At 58.3% G+C, this 24,309-nt stretch overlaps 1 protein-coding gene across 4 annotated transcripts in view; it reads right to left on the bottom strand.

Annotated features, from left to right (window-relative positions):
- RNF123 (ring finger protein 123) overlaps nt 1-24,205 on the bottom strand; it is a 28,501-nt gene extending 4,296 nt beyond the window's left edge. Inside the window, exons 1-35 of one of the 4 annotated variants that reach the window (XM_059389739.1) lie at nt 23,857-24,205; nt 22,222-22,340; nt 21,888-21,972; nt 18,985-19,064; nt 18,763-18,857; nt 18,358-18,412; nt 18,160-18,245; nt 17,817-17,903; nt 17,524-17,591; nt 17,203-17,328; nt 16,725-16,839; nt 16,542-16,646; nt 16,037-16,162; nt 15,793-15,885; nt 15,647-15,720; nt 14,802-14,919; nt 14,509-14,608; nt 14,254-14,315; nt 13,998-14,069; nt 13,664-13,784; nt 13,035-13,136; nt 11,782-11,888; nt 11,342-11,540; nt 10,874-11,019; nt 9,861-9,944; nt 8,972-9,079; nt 3,941-4,118; nt 3,039-3,113; nt 2,802-2,889; nt 2,621-2,708; nt 2,447-2,531; nt 1,025-1,164; nt 732-920; nt 561-636; nt 246-330 (exon numbers count right to left, since the gene is read on the bottom strand). In XM_059389739.1, the coding sequence (XP_059245722.1) occupies nt 246-330; nt 561-636; nt 732-920; nt 1,025-1,164; nt 2,447-2,531; nt 2,621-2,708; nt 2,802-2,889; nt 3,039-3,113; nt 3,941-4,118; nt 8,972-9,079; nt 9,861-9,944; nt 10,874-11,019; nt 11,342-11,540; nt 11,782-11,888; nt 13,035-13,136; nt 13,664-13,784; nt 13,998-14,069; nt 14,254-14,315; nt 14,509-14,608; nt 14,802-14,919; nt 15,647-15,720; nt 15,793-15,885; nt 16,037-16,162; nt 16,542-16,646; nt 16,725-16,839; nt 17,203-17,328; nt 17,524-17,591; nt 17,817-17,903; nt 18,160-18,245; nt 18,358-18,412; nt 18,763-18,857; nt 18,985-19,064; nt 21,888-21,972; nt 22,222-22,303 (3,500 nt within the window). In that variant the 5' untranslated portion in view covers nt 22,304-22,340; nt 23,857-24,205. Of the gene's footprint in view, nt 1-245; nt 331-560; nt 637-731; nt 921-1,024; nt 1,165-2,446; nt 2,532-2,620; nt 2,709-2,801; nt 2,890-3,038; nt 3,114-3,940; nt 4,119-8,971; nt 9,080-9,860; nt 9,945-10,873; nt 11,020-11,341; nt 11,541-11,773; nt 11,889-13,034; nt 13,137-13,663; nt 13,785-13,997; nt 14,070-14,253; nt 14,316-14,508; nt 14,609-14,801; nt 14,920-15,646; nt 15,721-15,792; nt 15,886-16,036; nt 16,163-16,541; nt 16,647-16,724; nt 16,840-17,202; nt 17,329-17,523; nt 17,592-17,816; nt 17,904-18,159; nt 18,246-18,357; nt 18,413-18,762; nt 18,858-18,984; nt 19,065-21,887; nt 21,973-22,221; nt 22,341-22,916; nt 23,284-23,856 lie in introns of those variants that run through there. The other 3 variants (XM_059389742.1, XM_059389741.1, XM_059389740.1) reach the window with 3 other exon arrangements.
- Nucleotides 24,206-24,309: the final 104 nt, after the last annotated feature.

Genomic DNA, 24,309 nt, shown 5'->3' with positions numbered 1-24,309 from the left:
CGACAGCACCCCACCCCTGCCTGAAGCATAACGGCAAGCTAGTGAGGTCCCCGAGTCTTCTACTCCAAGCCACGGCTGCTGCCACCTAGAGAGTTTGTATGCATCTCTGCCTCTGGGCACCACCCCCACACCCCACCTCAGAAACCCGACACCAAGGCTCACTGTAGAGTTGAAGAGACAGGCCCTGGCCGGCCCACTCCCATCAGCCACACCAGCTCCCAAGGGCCTAGGAGCCTAACACTCACCCTGAGGCTGGGCCATGCACCAGGAGTCGCACCAGGATGCCCGTCACAGCAACCAGAATGGGGTAATGGTCCACGCTCTCCAGGCCTGGGGGGAAGGAGGAAGGGAAGAGCTGCCGCATGCTCCTACCACAGGGGGTCAGGGCCCACCTGGCGAGCGCCAGCACCCCCTCCCCATCATCCCAACAGAAGGGCAGGCTAAGCCCGGGGGTTGCCAGGCCTGGGTGTCCTGATGCAGGATGGACAATCAGGCATCACGGCTCCCAGCAGGGGAACTGAGACCTGGGATATGCTGGGTGAAGGGCACTGGATCCTCACCAGGCAGCCGCAGGGTGACCACACGGTCAAACAGGTTCCTTTCCGCTGTCACCCGGTTCAGCACCTGGTTTAGCAGCTGTGAGGGCAGGAGTCCATTGGTGGGTGTCTGGGTGAGCTCGTCACCGGGGCATTCCTAAGGGGTCCCCCCACTCCCTGCCCCAAGGGACACACCTGTGCGAGTCGCCGCAGCAGCATCTCGGAGGTAGGCCGGGCCCAGTCAAGGAATATCTCGGGCACCAGCGTGATGGTCATCTCCAAGACACGCAGCAGGCTGACTGAGAGGTCAAAGCAGGTGGCACACACCTTGAGCTGCCGGCTGTCCACAAAGTTCCGCTCTAGGCGCTCAGCGGCCTGTTGGATCTGAGCCACCGGCAGGAGCAGGTGGTGGTCAGTGGCCTGGCCATGCCACACATCACGCCGGCTCCACTGCAATGCCCCAGCCCATCCGCCCCACCGTGACCCACCTCCTGGATCATGCCGATGAACTCCGAGAAGGCCCAGTTGAGCTGGTTGAGGACGCTGTTGAGGAAGCTGGGTGCCACATCGGGACCCTCCCGCAGCAGCTCCGCCATGTGCTGCTGAAGCAGGGTAGAGGGGCAGGGCTCTGTGGGGGCAAGGGGAGGCAGCATCACTGGGGACTCCAGTCTAGGACTCCTGCCTGTCCTGTCTACCTCTGTCCTCACTTGCTGGGCCATTGGTGTAAGGACCAAAAGCTCCCTGAGAATTCTCAGGTCATGAAGGCGAGAGGACAGGGTCCAGCACTGTGTGGGGTCTAGAGCTAAATCTGTCCTTCCATCTGCTGGGCAAGCCGCAGGCTGAAATCTTTCCCAGCCCTGCACATCCCTGCGGCCTAGAACTGCCCCCCAGCCTACCCCCAGTGAAATCTCAGCCACATGCCTTTCAGGAAGGGCTAGATGCAGACAGGGTGACTGAGACCCTCTCCTCACTCTTATCTGGGTCGACGTCCCTACTGTCTAAACCTTGCCATTCTCTCCTCTCCTCTCCTCTCTGCTGCCCTTGGCCTGGCCTTGGCATATGGCCGAGGTGGTGGGTGCCAAGTCTGGGATGACAGGGAGCAGTAACCAGAGCCCTTAGCCGCAGCCGGGCTGGACACCACCCCCGCCCCAGCCCCATGCAAATCAATAGTTCCGACAGCAGCCGGACAAGTAACTGGTCCCATTGCCACTCTCCATTTGCAGCTCAGTTCCACCTGCAGGCACGACCAAAACAACGGGCAATGGACTTCACATAAGGCAATCAGCCTCTGGGGACCCCTTCACATGAAAACCCTGCCCACGAAGACAGAAACACGCCGCATGGGCCAAGGACAGCCACCCTGCGGGGTGAGTGCAGTGTGTGGCAGGCAGACTGCAGCTGGACCACTCTAGTCCTGGCCTAGCTGAAGGTCCTCAGGTTCACAGAGCTCTGGTGGACCATGGCCCCTGGAGAGAGAGCAAAGCCTCTGCTCCCAACGAAGTGCCCCTTCTCCTGGAAGCCCCACAGGCACCCCGCCAGTCTGTGCCTCTGCCTTGAGTCAAGTCTCTAAGGTCTGGCACCAGCAGATGGCAATGAAGGGGGAGAAGGACATGGTGCCGGGGCCACGCTGGAGGTCAGAAGCTGGTTTAGGGTCCTCACTCTGCATCAGCTGCCCACAGCCTGGGACCCAGCAGAGTTTTTGGGCCCGAAGGGCAGACATGGGACTGGGGAGCTGGGGGAGTAGGCTCAGTGCCCTTGGACAGAGAGGAAGCCGGGAAATGGAAACCACAGAGGGCAGAGTTGGGGCCTAGCATGAGTGCGAGAGAGAGGCTGGAAGATGGGAGAAGAAACCTAGAGGACCCAAGAGCAGGGGTCCAGGGCCCCCAGGGTAACCCAACCTGGCCACTCACTCTGGAGGCTGGGCAAGTTGGCATCCTCAGGTTTGGTTTTTAGCAGGTGCGGCAGTCGTGTGTAGCGGTACCCAAACCCACAGCCCTGCGAGGGAGGGTCCGGTGGGTCAGTGGCGGGTAGGGCAACCCTCCCCTCCACCCCACCGTGGCCACCACCACTCCAGCCGGGCTTACCCTCCAGAGCCGCACCAGGATCCAGTTGGTCTGGGCCCAGGGCCGCTGCTCATAGGGAGCCAGGAGGCTCCTCACCATGGCAACACGCCTGTGAGGGCAAGGGGTGGTGGGCAAGGGGTGAGGCCAGGTGTGGTACGGTGTGGGGCAGGTCGTGTGCCTCCCTGCCCTGACCCGCACTCACTGCTCCTCAGGGATCCGCTCCACAGCCCGCAGGGAGTGTGGGTAGCACACGTAGCTGGCGAGCGCCTGCATCAGCGAGTCACGGATGTCTGTTGGGACAGGCCATGCCTCAGCAGGTGCCTGGCATGAGCCCTGGCCCCCATGCCTCAATCCCACCTGGCCGGCATTCTGAGCCGGAAACAGCCGGCCAGAGGGCTGTCCCATCCTTGCCCCTTGAGCCCTCTGCAGGGCCCCTCACCGGTGCCCACGATGCGTGTGTCTGCAAAGTGTTTGGCGAGGATGGCGGCCAGGCGGGTCAGGGTCTCTTCATAGCCTGCAGGAGGGGAAGGAGGGGCACTTGGCTGTGAGTGGCAGCTCCGGGGCCAGGGCAGGGCAGGGTGAGTGGGCTTGGGCGGTGGGCTCCGGTGCTGACTCCGGAGCCAGTCTGGGCCCGAGCTGTCATCTAGGGACTTCGGGCATGGCATTCACTGACTGTGAGGGGCCATCGCGCAGACTCACTGTGCGGGGAGGACGGTCCTGCAAGCCTGGGCTCAAGCCCATTGCAGCACACACTTGATGGCTCAGCAGTCAAAGCCCCTTTGGCACCCACAGCTCCGCCTCTGAGGACAAAGCCTGCACCTAGGCCTGGGGCGGGGCAGGGGACAGGCCAGGCGCCGACACTCCACAGCCTGAGCCAGACATAAACCACCAAGCCCAGCCTGACCTGGTCTGCGAGAAGCCCAAGCTTTATACATGGCCTCCAGCCGAGCACCCCGCTTTGCTGGGATCTGTAAACACAAGCCACATCCCAAGGCCGGTCCCGGGGCACCAGGTGTGGCCAGCTGGCTCCAGACTACAGCGACACCAATATGGAAGTTTGAGCCGGAGTGGGCCCCCACCCTGGCACTCCATTTTGTCTCCTTCCTTCCTGGCACCAGTACCGGGGAGGACCTGTTGGCTCTGGGGCTATAGTAGGGAGTAGGGCTCCTCACCAGGTGGGGCTTTTGCAAATGCTTGTCCACCACAGAGGGGAGGAGAACAGGGGCTGCCTCCCCTCCTCCCTCCACGAACACGCGTGCCGTGGGGCTAGGAAGGCTCAGCACAGGGCTCGCCTCAAAGGCCTCCTTTTCTGTCCCCTCCCGGCCTGGACAGCCTTGTCACCTGGGAGCTCCTCCATGCTGTGCACGGGGCCGAAGTAATTCTTGAGGGCGCTATAGCTGTTGATGGCCACGCTCAAGTAGAACTCCGGCATGAAGGCGAAGAGAGAACCCGTGCGGTCGCCGTGCTCGATGGTCCGCAGGCAGACGCGCAACAGCCAGTAGATATCGAGCATCTTCTCCTGAGGGAGGCACAAGGGGTGCTGCTGGGCTGTTTGTGGAGAGGGTCACAGCGGGCATGGCTTGGGCCAGGGACCAGGAAAGGCCTCCATGTTCCCAAGTGGGAGCAGTAGCTCAGGAAGGGCAGTCACGTGCTCGGCAGACAAGGGTGCGCCCCGTGCTCGAAAAGGGCAACGCCCCAGCCTAGACCAGAATTCTGGCTCGCAATTTAAAACAGTACAGGTTTTAGGAGCACCTGGGTGGCTCAGTCAGTTAAGTGTCCAACTCTTGCTTTCAGCTCAGGTCATGATCTCACAATCTTGAGCTCAAGCCCCAAGTCGGGCTCTAGGCGGGGGAGAAAGCAAACCACCTGCCAAAGGCCCTGTTCCCCACAGGATGGATCCCACATAGTCTATGCCCAGGAGGAGTCACCAGCCAGGCCGCAGGCCAGACCCAGACCATCCCCATGTCTTGGAGCTGGAGCATCTGGACTTGACTTCAGTTCTGATGTGCCCCCAAACCTAGGAACCCAAGGAGAAGATATAAGCAGGGGTCAGAGGGTGCACCTGAGCCAGGGGGCCTGCAGAGAGCCTTCTGGCACAGAAGGCCAGAGAAGACCAAGTCTGAGGGGGGGGCTGGCACTAATGCACCCAAAGGACCACTGTAACGGGGGTGGAGATGTTTCTGCAAAGGGGGCGGGGCACTTGAGAGAGACCTTGCAAAAGGTCTATTTCAGAGTGGAGTGAAGGAGGGGCCTGTGCTGGGCCAAGAGTGAAGGGAAAATGAGGAGCTAAGACACAGAGAAGGAAGGAAGGAGTGGCTGATGTAAGCAGATGCAGAATCAGGGAAAGGCATCACAGGTTTTTCTCTTAACTAATGGGAGGAAGTAAGTGAGAAGGAGGCCAGAGTGCGAGCACTGAAGATGGAGAAGAAAGCCAGCAGTTCGACATGATAAAGGGTTTTTATGAAAAGCCCACAGTGAACATCAGACTCAATAGTGAAAAACTAAGAGCGTTTTTTTCTCCGATTAGGAATAAGACAAGGATGCCCTCTTATGCTACTTCTACTCAGCACAGTACTGGAAGTCCTGGCCAGAGCAATCAGACAACAAAAAGAAAGAAAGGTATCCAAATTAGAAAGAAAGGAGTAAAATTATCTCTATTCACAGATGACATGATCTCGTATGTAGAAAACCCTCAAGAATACACACACACACACACACACACATTAGAATAAACGGATACAGGAAATATGCAGGGTCTGAAATCAACACACCACAGTCAGTTGGGTTCTTTTCTTTTTTTAAAAGATTTATTTATCTGAGAAAACGTGCATGCACAGGTAGGGGCAGAGGGAGAGGGAGAGAGAATCTTAAGCAGACTCCACGCCCAGCCTGGAGGGCTCCTCAGGGGAGTGATCTCAGGACCCTGAGATCACGACCTGAGCTGACACCAAGAGAGAGATGCTTAACTGACTGCCACCATGCAGGTGCCCCACCAGCGGTGTTTCTATATGCTAGCAAGGAGCATTCCAAAAAGGAAGTCAAGAAAATAATTCCACTTACATGAGCATCAAAAAGAATAAAATCAAGGTATCACTCTAACCAAGGAGGTAGAAAGACTTGGACACAGAACCGTAACATGTTGCTGAAAAATTTTTAAAGACCCAAATGGAAAGACGACCCATGGGTTGGAAGACTTGATATTGTTAAGATAACAATACCCTCCAAAGCAAACTACACACTTAATGCAACTCCTATCAAAGCCCAATGGCATTCTTCTATAGAAACAGAAAAATCTATCCTAAAATTCATATGGAGTCTCAAAGGACTCAAATAGCCGAAACAATCTTGAAATAAAACAAAGTTGGAGGGGCGTCTGGGTGGCTCAGTGGGTTAAAGCCTCTGCTTTCGGCTCAGGTCATTGATCCCAGGGTCCTGGGATCGAGCCCCACATTGGGCTCTCTGCTCAGTAGGGAGCCTGCTTCCTCCTCTCTCTCTCTGCCTGACTCTCTACTTGTAATCTCTGTCTTTCAAATAAATAATTAAAACAACAACAACAACAAAAAAAACAAAGCTGGAGATCTCCTACTTCCTGATCTCAGAACTTACTGCAAAGCTACAATAATCAAAACAGTGTGGTACTGGCATAAAAAAATACCATACAGACCAATGGAATAGCCACAAGAGCTCAGAAACAAACCCACACATATATGACCCAAGGGTTTTTGACAAGGACGCCAAAACCATTCAATGGGGAAAGGAAAGTCGTTCCAGTAAATGGTCCCAAGAGAACTAGGAAAGAATGAGAAAGAACGAAGGTGGGCCGCCGCTTCACATCTTCTACAAAAATTTACTCACTGACTTACAAGCTAAAACTACAAAACCACGTGGGGAGCACTTCATGACCTTGGATCTAACACCGACTTTTGTCAGCTGGCGGCTGTGACAACCAGACCAAGAGAAAAAAGACAAACTGGACTTCATCAGAATGAAAACTGCGACAGAGTCACCACCTACAGAGTGACAAGGCAAGCCACAAAATGGGAGAAAATATGTATAAATCATAATCTGATAAGGGACCAATATCCAATATATAAAAATAATTCCTATGAATCAACAACAAAAACCAAACAACCCTACCAGAAATGGGCAAATGCACTGAAACAGACATTTCTCCAAAGACATGCAAATGGCTGATAAGCCCATGACAAGGCGCTCAACATCACTGATCAACAGGGAGATGCAAATCCGAACCACAAGACCCCGCTTCCCATCAATTAGGATGGTTACTATAAAAAAATATAGATAGCTAAGTAGATAGATATCCAGACAGCGTGAGGGAGGGAGTAGCAAGTATTGGCAAGACTGGGAAGAAACTGCTGCCTTTGTGCCCTCCTGGTGGGAATGTAAAATGGTACAATCACTAGATGGCAGTTCCTTAAGAAATTAAAAATAGAAGAACCATGTAATCCAGCAATTCTGCCTCAGGTACATATCCAAAAGAACCAAAAACAGAATCGCAAAGAGATAGTCGTCTACACCCGGAACATGGCGGCACCATTCGGAGTAGCTGGGAGGTAGGAACAAACCGATGGTGGATGACTGGGCAAACAACGGGCTACAGACACAGAGCGGAAGGTAATTCATTCAGCCTTCGGCAGGAAGGCACTCCTGCCACCTGCCCCAGGAGGCGGCAAGGACGTTCTGCTCAGTGAAATACACCAGTGACAAAGCCGGATGTTGTAGGACGCCACTTACACATGGTCCCCGGAGCGGTCAGATTCATAGAGACAGACAGCAGAGTGGGGGGAGCAGGGACGGAGGTGAGGATGGGAAGTGGAGGCAGCGGGGGAAGTTTCAGTCTGGGAAGAGGAAGGGCTCTGAAGACTCACCGCACAACCTACTTACCGCGACTGGACTATACATTTAAAATGATTATGGTAGTAAGCAATATGTTTTATGTATTTCACCACAACTTTAAAAAAAGTGTTAAGAGAGCAAATTTTATGCTATGGATATTTTATCTTTTTTTTAAGATTTTATTTATTTGAGAGAGAACGCAAGAGACAGAGAGTGAGCTAGCACGAGTAGGGGGAGGGGCTGAGGGCGAGGGAGAAGCAGACTCCCCGCTGCGCAGGTAGTCCTTTTATTATAATGTACATATTTATTTATTTATTTTTAAAGATTTTATTTATTTATTTGACAGAGAGAGAGAGAGACAGCACAAGTAGGCAGAGCAGCAGGCAGGGGAGAGGGAAAAGCAGGCTCTCCACCAAGCAGGGAGCCCAACACGGGCTCGATCCCAGGATGCTGGAATCATGACCTAAGCTGAGGGCAGTCCCTTAACCGACTGAGTCATCCAGGCACCCCACCCTTATTATAATTTTGAAAAAAGTTAAGAAGCTGCAGAGATGAGAGGGCAAGGTTCCTAAGAAGATGGTGTGGGAGGAGTGGGCAAGGCTGCCTAGGCCAGTGGACAGGCATGAAATTCCCATCCGGGGAGGAGAGGAAGCTCCTGGACCATGATCACCTCTACGGGGCTGGAGGCAAGGCAGCCTGGGGCAAGGCGGGGTAGCAGGTGGAGGTGGCTGGGGTTGGGAAGGAGGCTGGGAGAAAGCAAGCAGGGATGGTGGGCAGAGGCGCACACAAAGGCCTCGATGACCCAGCGACGGGGGAGGGGCACGCCTAGGAATGTAGATGCCCCGACATGGCACTCACTAGCGGGTGGAGATGCCAGGACAGTCTGCACAGGAAGCAAGACTGGAGGGTTCGGGGCCTGAGGGTCAAAACAGGGTCACAGGGAGAGTGTACCATCTTTCAGTGTACAGCTCAAGGCTGACAGCACTGGGAGAACAGACACTCACCCTCCTGGGTCGTGACTGAATGTCGCTAGCATCAGGATGCACCTGACACACTCCAGGCTCTGGCACAAACTACTGAATCAATGAGTGAGTGAATGACAAAGTAGGAAACAAGGCTGTAGCCTCTAAGGAGGGAGAGGAATCAGAGAGAAGCAGGTGCAGAGTGAAGGCGAGTGGGGCTCCAGGAGAGCGCCCCCCACCCCAGAGAGGAGAAAGGAGCAGGGGAGAAGCAGGGACAGGCAGAAACAGGCTGTTCCTCTGAGGGAGGATGTGTGAGCTAGAGGGGAAATGAGGTGCCTACGATGGCATCTGCTCTAGCTCATGGGGCAAGAGAGCTTCAGGAAGTGTGGCTGGGGTAGGGGTCGGGGGATGAGGAGCAGGGATGGGGCATGTGTGCGCCGGAGGCCCAGGAGGACAGGGGGCATTGAGAGGCTGGCACAACCTGGCCCGGTCTATGACTAGGCAGTGAGCTTGGAGACGGCAGCAGCCACTGGCCAAGGCCACTTCCACTCACCTGGGAGTAGACAGTGGCATGGACCCAGGCAAGACGGCGACTCAGGTGGTCCAGCTTTTCAGAGAAAACCTTCTGACTCTTGGTCAACTCAGCAATGATGTCCTTCCTCTGCCACCCAAGGGGAAAGGAAGACAATCAGGCCACACACCCAAACCCACCCCGCCTGGCCAGACGCAGCCTGCTAGGGACCCACTCATGCCCAGAGCAGGCAAAGAGGTGGGCAGACCCAGGTCTACTCTTCAATTCCTCTTCCGCCTCTGACCCCAACAAGCCTGAGCAGGCATTGGGGCAGGGCCTTGGTCACCTGCATAGAACATGGAAGTGAGACGTAGCTGAAGCTCCATGAGCCCCTGGCCAGGACCCCCAGGGACTATGCTAGGACCAGAGCTCCGGGAGCTCCTCTCATCCTGGCCAAGCTTGGGCTCTGCATTCGGCTGGGGATGGGGCCTGGCAGGGAAGCCCAGCCCAGGCACGCTCGGCCCCTCCCCTGGCCTGGAGAACTCTGGCAGAGGGGCTCCAGGGCAGCGGGGGCGGCAGGCCCTACTTCCTGCTGACTCTGCAAGTGGCCGAGGAAGCACTCAGGGTCGGATTCATAATTGATGAGGAGAGTGGGTGTGCGTCAGCACTTAGCAGCGGGGGGTGGGGGATGGGGAGCGGGGGCACCTTGGCCTGGGCCGCGACTGGTGACGGGGCTCCGGCCAATGCTGCACCCTAATGCCAGCCCCGCTCTCCCTGACGTGGTGTAGTCGGGGGGCAGGGACAGCAAACCTGCCGGGGCAGTCCCCAGAAGCAGGGACAGGGCCTGCCCTGAGAATCCCAAGCTTGCAAGCCACCTCTGCGTACAGCCTTCCCGTCCCCAAACCCATCTGTCCATCTAAGCCTTCCTTACCCGCTTGGGGCACCGGCGGAGCTTGTCCTCTGTGTCCCTCAGAGCTATCGCATACTCATTGACGTCGTCAGACACCCCCACCATCTAGAGTAGCAGACACATGTCCCAGCATGAGCCCCGGGCAGCGCACTCTGCTTTCTTCAGATGCAGCCTGGCCCCAGGCCTGCCAAGCTTCCAGTCTCTGGCCCCGCACAGCCCCCTCCCACAAAATAGCTCGGGCCCACGCACTCCCAGCAGCAGTCAGCCTCACCGTGGCACACATCCATGTGCGATCACACACAGGCACTCTGCGTGCACACACGCACACACATGCACATACATGCACACACACACAGGCACGCTGCGTGCATGCACACACAGGCACTCTGTGCACACATGCATGCACACACACAGGCACGCTGCGCACGTACACGCACGCACACACAGGCACGCTGTGTGCACGCACACACACGCACGCTGTGTGCACGCACACACATGCACACACACACACACACTGCGTCCACGCACGCACGCAACACACATAGGCACGCTACGCATGCATATGCACACACAAGGCACTCTGCGCACGCATGCACACGCACACACACAGGCATGCTGTGTACGTACACACACACACAGGCACTCTGTGCATGCATGCGCACACACACAAGGCACTCTGCGCACACGCGCACGCACACACACAGACACGCTGTGCACGTACACGCACACACAGGCACTCTGCGCACGCACGCATGCACACACACACAGGCACTTGGTGCACACACGCACGCACACACACACACACAGACACTGCACACACACATGGTACTCTGCACATGCACGTACACACACACAGAGGCACGCTGCGTGCACGCATGCACACACACAGGCACTCTGTGTACATACACGTACGTACACACACAGGCACTCCGCGTGTGCGCGCACACACACACACACACACACAGGCACTCTGCGCGTGCACACAGGCATCCGAAGCGCGCGCAGGACACGCTTGCGGGCCACCGGCGGAAGACCTTGCCCAGCTGCTGGTGAACACTGAGGTTGTACATCATGACGGCTCCATCCAGGACTTCCAACAGGGAGTTCTCGGTGAGGGGTTGCTCTGGCTCCTCAGGAGGCCGCCCCAGCAGCAGGCCCTCGTTCCAGTGGCTGCCCTCAACTAGGAAGTGGGAGAAGGGCGGGGTCAGGCGCACAGACTCCTCCAGCCCTGTCGGGCTTGTGGCACCAGGCTGGGCCTCACAGCAGGAGAAGGGAGCCCCTTCCCCCACCCTGGGCCCAAGGAGGGCCCCTGCAGGGAGAATGCACCAGTGGGGGCAGGGCAAGGGCCTGCCACTGCCTGCCTATTTCTGAAGCATTGATTTCCTTCCCCTGGAGTGCACTTCCCATGTCCTTGAGCTACTGCGAGGCCACAGGACCAGGAGGGAACGGGTGTGGGGAAGCACACAGGACAGACAGCTTGTTTGGCCCTGCCCGGCACCTACTGTCTTCACGAGTCCTCTGTTCGGCGCTCAGAGTGCGGACCTTCACTTTCTCCGAGGTGCTCAGAGGCCGCCGGGGGGTCATCAGGCTCACAGCCGCTGTGCTGAGGAAGCGGTTAGCTCGGCCCAGGGTTGGAGAACTGAGCCAGCTGGGCCGGGGCAGGGGCAGCACGCCCCCCATGGCCAGAGCCTGCGTGGGGCGCTGTGGAGGAGAGAGGAGGCCAGACGCCACTCAGCTCCCCGGGGACAGGGGCCCATGTAGGGCCCCGTGGATGTGTGGGGCTGGGAAATAGCAGGAAGGTGTGAGCCTCCACCCAAAGAGACCTGCTTGGCGAGAAGCCCCTTGCCTGCACGGAGAGGGAGGTGGCCCCGTGTGAGACCCCTGCCCTTAGGAAAGAGGGACAGCCCGACACCAAGCCCCCTGCCCGCCCCTACCGCGGCACCTGGGCCGCAGGCGGGGCCGGCTCCTCATCCTCGTCCAGGTCATCCATGGTGGCCGCCTGGAGCTCCAGCGGGTCAATCAGGATGTTGGCCTTGGAGGCAAGGTCATCTGGGGGGAAAAGCAGGAAGACTCTCAGGCCAGTGGAGGGCTGAGGGGTCACAGTGGAACAGCCCAGGATGGCAAGGGCGTGCCGCGGGCTGTGTGCGCACCACTGCACCTGGCCTGCACCTTCTACTTACTCCGCCCAGCGTTCAACGCCTCCCAAGACCCTTTGTCTCACAGGGCCTCGTCAGCAGGAGACATTCCCCAACACTCCCTCCGGCAATGCCTCTGCTTCCAGCACCGGCACGCTCTCTGGGGCCTCTGACTTTTCTGGCCCATTGCTTCCTTCCCGACCAACATGAGATCCGGGATTGTCTAAGCCATGACCCATCTCACTGTGCACGCAGGCCTCAGCACAGGCTTGGCCGCTCCCAGCTCACACAGGCAGCCGGCCGCGGCACCTCTGCCTGCAGCCCAGGCTGTGCTCTCCAAACATACCGGCCAAGTCAGCTCGACCAGCTTCTGCGGCACCCTTCCTGCGGCCACCCCACCCCCACAGCCTGGGGTCATCCTGAACTCCTGCCTTTCGCCTCCACCTTCCCTCCACCTCCTCACTTGGCCCAGGCACTCCGTTCTCACACACAGACCCCGGACTTCACTCCCTTGCCTCAAAACCTTCTGAAGCAGATCCGACCCCTGGAGTGAGCCCACACCTGCTCTGTGGGCCACAGGGCCCTAAGACTCCACCCATGCGACTTTTGGGCCCCATTTCCCACAGGTCCCTACCAGGTAGCTTCCTCTTGCCTTTGCGGGCTCTGTGCTCGCAGCCACTCGGTCCTTGAGAGCCAGTCAGGCGCCGCTTATGAACGTTCCCCTCCCACATGTGACCTCGCCAAGATCCCACAGTCACTCCTCTGCCAGCACACGTGCCCCTGTTTCATTTTCATTTTCATTACAGGACTCTCGGAATCTCCCGGGTTTGGGTGCTCAGAGGGAAGGGATGGCTGGACCCAAGCAAGACCTGAGGCCCACCAGCATCTCCCTGCTGGAGCAGGTCGATATACTCGGGCGCCCTCTGGTGGGCACAGAAGAGCTCAGCACTCAGGGCAGAGCAGGCTGAGGGCCTGCTTCCCCCAAACACTATCCCCATGCTGCCAAGCCCCAACATCCTGCCTGCTGCCTGCTGCCCACTGCCCACAGGCCTGCACGAACCTTTGAGGGTCTTCCGAAGGTGTGAGAGGAGGCCTCCTAGACGCTGAAGGTCGAAGTAGTCTACCTTGCCATTATAGAAGACCTGGGGCGGGATGTAGGCCTCTACGAGAATTGGGGTGGGGTGGGGGGGTGGCGGGCCAGCAGTGAGCCAGGCAGGTAGACCCCCTGAGAAGCCAGCCCTCTACACTGCTTAGCACAGAGGGGACCTCTGGCCTCGGCCACCCACCTGCCCAGGCACACAGCATGGCTGCAGTGCCAATGACGGTACGAATTGGGAAAAAGGGAGAATCCTGGCTACAGTCACATTCAGAGAGAGCCCTGCCCAGCCCTGTGAACATCCTGCAGTCTGGGCAGGCACGGCTCCCACTGACCCCGAGAACCCTGTGCCACACAAACACAGCCCCCAGCACCTCAGGCTGCCCATGGCGTTCTCTACAAAGGACTGCATTGGACCAGACAGGCTGGGACTAAGAAGAGCCCGGACCGGAAAGGGACTTGTGGGGACAGAGTGAACGTGGGCTTGGCACTCCTCCAGCGTGGGGCTCCCACTATCCTCCGGAAAACGCACTCCACACCCTCCCCAGAAGCAGCCCCGCCCAGCTTCTCTGATGAGGCCCGGCCCCACTCACCCTCACTGAAGGAGGCACGAGGGTTCGAGGCCTTGTACTCATCCCAATAGTAGCGCAGGGCAGAGATCAACCGGTGCAAGAAGCAGACCATGTACTCGGGGGGGCAGAGCACGGGCATGTTCTGCAGGCACACGACATGCATTCGTGCCGGCCCAGAGCCAGCTCACTCCTCATCCGAGGCCGGCCCCAGGACCCTGAGCGGAGCACGGAGAGCAGGGCAGCAGAGGAAGAGCAAGACGAGGCGGGGACGCGGCAGGCCGAGAGGTGCCAGAAGGTTGCCGACCGGACAAAACAGCCAGGGGGTCCGCGGTGGGCTGGCCTACGGGACACTTACCCCCCGGCCACTGGCATTCTCCTGTAGAAACTTCCGGAACTTGGTCAGGAAGATGTACCTAGAAGCTTCACCCTTTGGTGTGGGGCAGGGGGAACAAAAAAAAAAAGGCTGTGAGCAGCTGGCTCTGGTGTGGAGGACTAGCTCAGTGCTATGCCTTAGCCTGGGCCCTGCCAAGGGAACGTGAGCTGGTGCTTGCCCTCTAGGCCTCAGGGCTCAGTACCAGCACTCCCCACGCGGGGGTCTGGAAGTCACTCACCCCGTTATCATCTTTATTGTTCAGCAGCAGCTTCAGGATCTGGACCTGTAGTTCTTCTACCACTGGGGGGTGGGGTGGGGAGGGAAACGTGACACTGAGGCTCCCAGGGATGAGAGCGGACGGTAGGTTTGGGCTGGGACTCCACTCCTGGGGTCCCACAAGCCCAGTCTGGACACGGTCACTACCAAGGGCCCCTCAGCACAAACACACACAAATCCTCCACCCCCCACACAGTGCCCCAGGCAGGGGACAGACCTTCAATGCGCTTCTTGAGCCTTTGGCAGCCCCGTTCGTAGGCACGCCTCCGCACGCGCTCCTCGGCAGTCTCATCCTTCACATCCTTACTGTCTTTGCCCTGGGCAGGGGCAGGGGATGGAAGACGGCAGGGCTCACCCAAGACTTAACCAGGCCTACTTCAGACAGGAGACCCCCAGCCCCCGCCCCACAAGCCAGGCTGGAGAAGGGGCCCCACGCACTCAGCACCAGGTGGCTCAGACAGCCTGGGCCAGCCAGCACCCGACCCTGCCAACCCGGCTCAGGGGGCCCACCTCCCTGCTGGAGCGGTGGGGCCACCAGGTGGTGGGAATGAGCTCCTGCAGGCCAGCCTCCTCCACTCGCAAGGGGCTCTTGATGTAAAAGAAGACGACAGACCGGAGCACGTCGAAGCTGGTGGTCGTCAAGGCAGAGCTCTGCTCGCAGAAGGTGCACCACATGCCCTCAGGAGTCCTCTCTGGGAAGCCCTCCCCAAACCCGCCAATCTCCTGATGTGCCCACCACGTTCTCCCACCCTTAGGGGTATACAACGCTGCTGTAAGCCTGGCTCCCCCAGCTCTGAGCCCTGATGAAGAGCCGTGCCTATCTAGAGCCTGCTCAGCTCAATTCCCAGCAAATGGATGAGAAAGGCTGGTCACGGGAACAGCACAGGCTGGAGAGAGGACCTGGCTGTTTCCCCGTCTCCCAGCTGTGTCTGCCTCCTGGAGGCTGAAGACCCCAGACGGAGAAGACAGCTACTACCAGGCCAGGTTTCTCCACCAGGGCCCTCCCTACTGTGACACAGTCCCCAACACAGCTGGGCAACAGGGAGAGGGGACCCTACAAGATCTTGTAGGAAACCCCACTGCAGGACCTGGATAAGCAGCAGTGCTCTGGCTGCAGAGGTCAGGGCCGGTGGGGCGCACACCCCCTCGTAGTGCCAGCATCTGCCGCCATATGGAAAGCCCTGCTCAGGCTGGCCGGCTGACCACGGCCCTTTGTTCTCCCCCATGCATGGCTGGCTCTGATCCCAAGCCTCTCCAGGAACCCCTGGCCAGAGGTACACCGCCCTCCCTGACCTCTATGCAGCCCAGAGGACCCCACCCATCCGCCTGCCTGGCTTGCGGCAAGGGGAGGATACAGGACATTGCTGAGCAGAAACTTGCGGGACTTCTCATGCCTCAGGATGGCGATGGTGAGCCGCAGGTAGTGGATCTGTTGGGAAGGGGGTGTTCAGAGTGGGTGGCTGCGGCCCAGGGGGCGCAGGGCAAGGGCAGGCTCTCCCACCTGTAGGCCCAGGTCCGGGACGATGGGTGAGAAGCGGTAAAGCCGCAGCAGGGACATCATCAGCTGCTTGAGGCAGTCCTGCACCTCGTAGTCCTAGGGGAGGGAGGCCTTACTGCACACCTGCCCAGCGGAGGCCAGGCACCAGGACGGCCACCCGTGGGCCCTTTGCCGAACCCTTCCCGCACCTCCCCTGTCTCTGTAGAGCCCGACCTCCCAGCCCGAGGCCGGCAGTCGGGAGCCTCACCTCCATGAAGAGCCACAGGAGGTCGAGAACCTGACGCACCACGGCCTGAGCCTGTGCAGGGCTGCCCGCCTCCACAACGCCGCGCAGGAAGCTCACGAGCACAGCCTCCACCAAGTACACCTTGCGCTGCACCAAGGGCGGACACGGGTGAGGTGGCGGCCCCCACCCCACTCCCAGCACCCCAGCCCAGGCATGTGGTCCTGGCTACAGGCAAAGACAGACTCTCAGGCACACTTGAGCGACCCCAAGACAGAGATTAGCCCTTCTGGGGTCTGAGCGAGACACAAGGACAGCTCTGGCCCCGGATCTCCTCAGTGTTTCGCACACACGAGTCCCTTAGCCGGGTCACTCGCTGTCCACCTTCAAAGGCCTCCCCCAATGCCCGCAGCTGGAAGCATCTTGTCCTCCCTCGGGTCACATCCTGACCCTCATGCACTGCAGCTCCCAGCACAGGCACTCCTCCCAGTCCGCCTCTGCCCCCCTCCCTGCCCCGACGTCCCCTCACCAGGAGCGGCGCGAAGCGGTGGAAGATGTGGGCCAGCGTGAGGAGGACGGTGGGCTGGCCTTGCAACTGCCACTCAGAGCTGTCCTTCTCCACCAGCCGGCCTTCCTGCATGGGGTGGGAGAATGGTGAGGCGCAGAGGGGGGTAGAAGGTCCCCGGCTCGCCTGGCCCAGACCCCAGCTCACCACAGGGTCCAGCTCCACGCTGAGCACTGCCCGGAAGCAGCCCAGCAACTTCTGAGCCCGCACCAGGTCAGCGCGTGGCGGGTCCTGCAGGGGCCGGTAGCCTGCCACTGGGTAGGTGGCACAGAGTTAAGCTGGCAATACCTGATCCGTGGCTCCAACGCCCCCACCCCTCTCCACAGAGACCCCCAAGGAGATGCCTGGGCCCTGGGGCAGTGCAGCAGAACTCGCCCTCTCTGTGGAATGCCGCTTCTCCCACCGCTTCCTGTTCTTCTCTCTTCCACAACGGTGACAATAGTACCCCCCTTACAAGGCTGCCACAAGAATTGTGCTCCCTGGCCCCCACCTATGCTGTACCCTCCCCTCTCCTCACAGCAGCTGTGGCCCACAACCAGCCCATGGAATTCCCTGGGGCAGGGAGCCCCTCATCCCCGTTTTGAGAGCTTCCATGCAGTCCACAGACATCTTCCCAAAAGGATATCGCAAGGGACGGCTGCCAAAGTTGAAGGCCACGGACTCCTTGAAGGAGAGGCTGATGGCTGGGAAGTAGGCCATGCCCAGGCCCCTGGACAAGTTCTCAAAAGCGGTGCCCAGTGACACGCCATTCCTAGAGCAGAAGGGAAGGCCTGTGAGCCAGTGCTAAGAATGATGCAACCGAAAAAAACCAGGGAGCCAGGCCCTGCTGTGGCTCTCCACCTTCAGCTACCAAAGTCGGCCTGGCCCCCTTATGGGGACTGGGAAACTGAGGGCAGCTTGGGGAGAGCCCAGAGCCCAGGCTTGCGGGTAGAGGCAGGAGACTCACAGGCAGAAGGACAGGGTGCCATCGTCCAGGTCGATGAGGCAGCTCACGATGTCCCCCGCTGCCCACGCCTGCCGGGGGGAGGAGGCCTTACAGATGCACAGAAGTCCGGCAGCCTGCCCATTCTGCCCCCGAGGCTGTGTCTCCACTACCACCCAGGGGAGGGGACAAAAAGTGCAGAGGACCTGAGTCCCTGCACCACCCCCCATGCCCAACAGCGTCTCGTGGCTGCCCAGTGATCCTGCCAAACTGTGAGAATGGACGTGCGCAGGTGGGCGATGGGTCTCTGTTCTCACCTTGCCATAATTTGTCGTGGTCACGTTCCACTTGCGCACCCGGTTGCCATCATAGGCGTAGGAGTTGTGCGTATCTCCGACCCCCTCCTAAGGAGGAAATGTTTGTAAGGTCCAGGGGAGGCAGGTAGGAGCAGGGCCAGAGCCTGCTGGCCATAAGCCTCAGACCCACAGAGCTGTAGAGAAAGGGGCTAATGCTCTGAGACACTGAGTGATTTCCTGGGCCAAGTAGCCCTAGGAAGGGGCGGGACGCAGTCCTCCTCCAGAGGGCACGTCTGGGTGATGGTCCTGTCCTGAGCCCGGATGAGGCCGGCAAGGGGGAGGGGCCTCTCCCATGCACACGCACCTCCTGATTGAAGCGGCAGTTGATGGTGCACCAGCCAATCTGCATGAGCCCCTGGGAGGAGATGAGCACCTCGTAGACCCATTTCCCTGTAAGAAGCTGAGTCAGGCCTAGCAGGCAGACCAAGACTGTGTCCCGCCTCAGACCTGGGCCCACAGAGTCCCTTCCCGTGAGCCGGGCCACAGCACAGCGTGGTCTCACCTTTGTACACGCACGTGGTAGAGCGGATAGTACCGAAGTTGCTGTGTCCGATCACCTGGGTGAAGAACGGGGAGGGTGAGCCTCTCCCGCACTCAGACTGCCTCCCCGAGGGGGAAGGGCCCCATCCCCAACCCAGCTGGTGTTGTCAGAAGGGATTCTAGGTCAGGAGAGTGACAGGAGGGGCTCATAGCTGTGCTGGGAAGAGCTTGGGGCCAGAGTCACATCCAAAAGGTTTTAGGGCTGTGTCAGGAGGGCGTTGAGCCTGAGGAGTCAGGAACCCATCAGGAACGGTTTGTGGCTACAGCCCCCCAAAGAAAAGGTAAAGAGCCCAAGACCCCATCAGGAGGAATTTGGGGCTGTCAGGAGGGGCTTGGACCTGGGACCCCTCGCCTTGTCCTCACTCACCCCTAAGAGGTCATCATCCACCAGAAGAAGCCCCTCGAAGCCACCTGTGTGGTCCAGGACCACAGTGGATGGGCCAAGCCGCCCTTCAACCTGTCCTGAAGAGGAGAGGTAAATGTGGGGTTGGGCAGGGCACAGGATCTGACAGGAGGCACAGAGGGCAGGCCCAGGACACCCTGAGCCCAGCCTGGCTCCCCAACTCCCATCCCAGAAACTGCTACATACCCTGGCTCTCCTCATCCTCATCCTCCACATGTAACAGCTGGTCCAGATGCTCTGGCAGGTTCTGGAAGTTCAGGGGTTTCCTGGGGAGAGCGAGAGGCTGCGAGGGGCCCAAAAGTCCTTGAAACCAGCCAGAGGACACTATACCCCTCTCCCGCTCCCACTCCTCTGAGCTTCAGACAGTGGCTGCCCAGACTCCAGTAAAGGTGTTGTGCCTAGTCCTAGGTTCTGCCATGCTGCGGGCCAGAAGGCTGGATTATCCACTAAACTAAGAAGCACTGGTCCAGTGTGGCGTACCTCAGGGCTTAGAAAAATAAAAAAAGGAAAAGAAGAGCCCTCCTTCAGCCTTAATCCCTTCATCAGTAAAGAGGGAACAAAAGCTCTAGGTCAGAGAGGCAGGGAAGATTCCAAAGCATAACGTGTGCTCTCTGCATAGCCCGTAACCCCCCTGCCCTCAAAGGGGACTCCGGTGATTCGCCTGGAAGAGGAAGGCTGGGAGAAGTACTGGTCCCCAGTGGCCTGTACCAATGACAGCTACGTCGGCCCTTGACCCCAGGCCTGCGGTCGCAGCCAGGGAATTCTGTGCCAAATGAGACAGGCCTTAAGGAAGATGAAGGGCTGAGCCCTCTAAGCTGCTGGCTGGCTCTGTCCTGTACCCACCTGTACAGGCGGAGAGCACATGGCCTGCCAACCTACCATCTGCCCCAGCCAGAGGGGCCCCCTTATCCTCCCAGTGCACATGCTCAGAGGATAAAGGCCTCTGCATGATGCTGGCCAGCTCTATCCTGAGTTCAGCTTCTAAGAATAGCAGAGAACGGGGTGGCAGTAATTAGCAGGGCTCGAGTAGAACAGAGACCGGCACCCATCTAGGTCTAGCCCACAGATGGGTGGCACCTGCTCTGCCACCTCTGGTCCCAGCTCCTTCCCCTTTCACTGGCCCAAACCAGTGGGCTCTAGAAGGGGACAGAGATGGGCCAAAGCACCCACTCTCTGGCAAGGTAGCATCAACCCAGCCTCACGTGCCAACCACATGCTCCCCTGCCATGAGCTCCTACTAAGCTATGGGAGGTAGAGACGCACGAAGCCTACTCTCCCCATTCCTGCTAAACCCCAAGCCAAGGCCAGGTGGTGGCTATGCCATGGAGTGCCCCACCAATAGCATGGAAAGTTTCGGCCAACCCCATGTACAAAGACCCCAACAGGCCTGGGGATCAAGGTTGCCATTGGGGCAGTGCTTATGGGCCTAGAGGGCTGCTCTAGTTTTGTGCCTGTTCTCAGGAGAAGCTGGGGGAAGCCGGCCTGAGACTCAGCACTACCCTCTGGCCAACCCAGCACTTGTCCGTCCTTTCTAGATTGCCTAGATCCCGGGCCCAGGGCTCCGCATCCACACAAGCACTGAGTGATGGCCCTGCCACCTGCTCTCCCTCCTGGCAGCCAGAGAACCAGTGGCGGCATGACCATTTCTGATATCACATGAGGGAGGGATCAGATGGCCTTGGGAAGAGGCCACGACCAGGGCTGGCATGGAGGTGGGCAGTGGCCCTCCAGAAGTGGGAATCCTATGGCCACCAGAGCCACTTAAATGGAACGGGCAACAGTGCCGTCCTTTGTGCCTGCCCAAAGAGCAGAGACCGTGGAAGACTAAATAGGCCAGCTGGCAAGGGGGCTGAGAGGCAGGGACACCCAAGCCTCACCGCAGGAAGGCAGAATCCATGTGATCCTTGAAAGAAGGAACTTAGCCATAGTCTTAAAAATGATTGCAGTTCAAATGGTCCAGCCACATGACTCCAACCCTTGGAATCTTCACAGCACTGTTCACAAAAATAACCCCTCCAAGCGAGGGACAGTGCTAAAGGCCACAGCAGACCCCTGGCCTTAATAGATGCCCACCAAGATTTGGAATACAGAAATAAAGACGCACTCAGGGCAAAATGTTTAATGACAAAGATAGGATCTAAACTTCTGTATACTTTTGGAGGTGAGGGATCTGTTCACTAGCTTGATGGCAGTGACGTTTTCACAGGTTATCTGGATTAAAGCTTACTGAATTCTACCCTTTAAATACATGTAGTTTATTGCATGTCAATTATTCTTCAATAAAACTTGTTTTTGTTTTTTAAAGAACTAAAGGTGGGGGTGTCTGGGTGGCTCAGTCAGTTAAGTGTCCAGCTCTTGGTTTCAGCTCAGGTCATGATCTCAGGGCCGTGAGATCAAGCCCTGCATCGGGCTCCACGCTCAGTGCAGAGTCTGCTTGAGATTCTCTCCCTCTCCCTCCCCTATCTCATGGGCTCACTTGCTCGTGCGCTCTTTCTCTCTAAAATAAAAATAAAATCTTAAAAAAGAAAAACAACTGAAGGTGACAGAAATTTTTAAAAATTTCTATACAGTACAATCTAAATGACGTACATCACAAGATAAGGAAACCAGAAAGAAATCACACTCATGTGATCATGCCAGAATAACAAAATAACAGATTTTTTTTCTTTTTCTTCTAAGTTTCTGCTCAGGTGCACTTGTAACTTTGATAGGGACTAAGTTTAAAGGCACTCAGCTTGCAGGGCAAGGGGCTGGTACAGTCTGTACCTTATAGGTTCAGGCGGAGGCTACAGAGGAGCGGTATGGGACCAAGGGTGGGCAGGTGCACACACAGACCAGATGCGGACCAGGGAGGGGGAGTGAGCCGCTGTTGTAAGGACTGAACGTGCACCAGCTCCCCAGCCTCCATAAGCCCCTCAGAAGGAAGACACTAACACAGCCAGGCGAGAGGAAGAAGCAGTCTGGAATGCAGACTCTCTGGCCAGAGGTCTCACAGCTGGGGGCAGCAGAGTGAGAACAGAGCCCAAGCCAGCCTACCCAGAGGCTCCGGTCTAGTCCTTCAGAGTGAGGCACCACCCATGGGGCCGTACCTGCTGGCGGCCGCGGCGGGCGCATGCTCAGGAGAGGAAAAGATGCGGTGCAGGTAGTCATTCAATAGCTTCTCGTGCACGATGCCTGTGCCACAGGACAGAGGGAGAGAAGGGTCAAGTGGTCAGTGCAGCTCCCAGACTGTGCTGGCCTTCAAGGGGTCAGAAAAGCAGTCACGTTGGGGACCCTGCCCCAGGGCTGCTGAAAGAGAGCTGGCTTCTGGGTACAAGGGGTGCAGCAAGGCCTAAAGCTCATGAGACCTGGTACTTTACTGCCTTGGTCTTTTCCTTCTTCCCTCAACACAAGGAGCCTCCTCCCAGCCCTGCAAGCCCTTACCTGTGACCCTGGACTTCTCAGCGTCTGACGTCAGCCTATAGCTCTTGCGGGAGAAAGACATGCTGGACCCCTTGGATGCCATCCTTCATCTCTTGTGGGCAGCCAGCGGTCCTGGGGGGCTGAGCCAGAGGCAGAGTCTGTCTATCTGAAGCCAGCCAAGGGACCCCATGCTGACCTCAGTTCTGGGGTGGCAAGAAGGCCTGAGAGCAGGTGAGGCCAGGTGCCTGCATATTTACAAACCAACCAACCCCAGAGCACAGGAGAGCAGGGGCCTCCCAGTTTCCTACATTAGGGAGGATGGATGGGGCCTGGACCCCACCACGTTCCAGTGCTCAGTACAGGGCCCGAAAGAGTTATCACGTATAGGTTTACTGCACCAAACTGAATGTCTCAGCCCCAGAAAAAAGACCCCAGTGTCCAAAGTGAGGTGGCCTAGAGACAGAGAGACCCTGTTTCTGTTTCCTTCTCAGCTCTAAGTCACACTGGGTCTAGCTCACATCCAGTAGAGAGAACCCTATACCACCTTTCCCCCTAGTGTGGTCCATCACCCAAGGGCTTGATGCCGTCTCCAGCTCTAAGTCCTGCTGACACCTAAATCCAGAATCTTTCTTCCCTTCTCTTGTCCAAAAGCCTGCTAGTATTTTTCTTCCCACTCGCATGCACAGACTTTCACCCCATCAGAGCACCACCCTCACCCAGTGGTCACTGCAGACCCTGCTGCTCTTCCCGCTGCTGTCCACCCCACACATGTCCTGGTGTTGCTGCAGCTGCTAAGTCGCCGGTGACCTCCTCCTCAGTGATCTGGAGCCCTGCTGTCCACCGCAGTAGCCGCTAGCCACGTAGGGCTATTTACATTTGAATTAAAACTTAAACATTAAAACTCAACTTCTCATATTAACCACATTCCAAGAATTCGGTAGCCACATATGGTTAGCGGTTACTGTACCAAACGCTGAAAATATAAAACACTTCCATCATCACAGAAAGTTCTATTAACTCTAGTCTGGAGCCCGGCCTTCTAGTACTGCCTTAGACCGCACTTCCATCTCTGCAGCCCAGTTCCTTATCTCACTTCACACAGGTCCTCTCTTCCCACCACACACCCTTGCCCATTCACGGTCCGCACCACGCCTGCCCCTTGGGAAAGTGACTGTCCTGCCTTGGCGCCTATGCCTGCGACGGGCCCTCCGCGGGCGTCCACGACCGCTGCCCCTCTCACACCACAGTAGGTGCGGGGCAGATTAGAGCCGGTCACTCATCTGATCGGCAAACCTTCCAGACATCCACTCCGGGTGTCAGGTGCTAAGGCCCCGGCCCCAGGTGTTTGGCGGACTTGACGTTGCTCAGGGATTCCCTGCCACGTCGATCCTGTCCAGCCCCGCCGAGGGATCCGGGCTCAGAACGAAACCGACCCCTTCTCGGAGTCCAAGGACGCAGAGAGCAGCGCATGTCTCCCCCAAGTCGCCCCCGCCCGGCCCCAAGCTCCGCAGGATCCTCCCAGCCAGCTCCAACCCGGAGTCTCGCATCACAGGCTGCAACGCCTGAGCGGCGAGCACTCTCATACTGGGCCGGCTGCGGCCGGGAGGGGAGCCCCAGGGACCCGCCCCGCGCGGAGCCCGGCCGCCCCTCACTCACCCCCAGCCTCGGCCGCGGCGCCCCGGCTCACAACATCCGCCCAGCCTCTCGTCTACGGCGCCCGTCTAGGGTCAAACCGCGCGCTCATCGCGCACGCGCATCGGCTCGCGTCCGGCTTCCGCGCAAGGGAGCCCCCTCGCGGTCTCCAGCCGGGTCATTCCCGGCCTCGGCCTCGACCCACAGCCCAACCGCCTCTCACCCCCGCCTGTACAGAAGCTCCTAGCTCATCCCGGGCCGAGCACCACGTCCTAACTGGGAGTCCCAGGCAGCTTATCTCAACTGCCACCCGTACTGGGAGGCCTGCCCCAGAGAATTCTAGAACATTTGAAAGGCTACCTGCCAGGGTCCCTGCTGTCTGTCACTCCCGCTTCCCTTCAGGCCAGACAAGTGGCCTCGCTTACCTTTCCTGGAATGGCACCTGTGACGTGGCGAGGGGAGCCTCTCTGGCTTCTG

Source organism: Mustela nigripes, chromosome 2 (assembly GCF_022355385.1).
Source record: "Mustela nigripes isolate SB6536 chromosome 2, MUSNIG.SB6536, whole genome shotgun sequence".
Classification (NCBI taxonomy): Eukaryota; Metazoa; Chordata; class Mammalia; order Carnivora; family Mustelidae; genus Mustela; species Mustela nigripes.
This window is presented reverse-complemented; position numbering and strand designations above follow the sequence as displayed.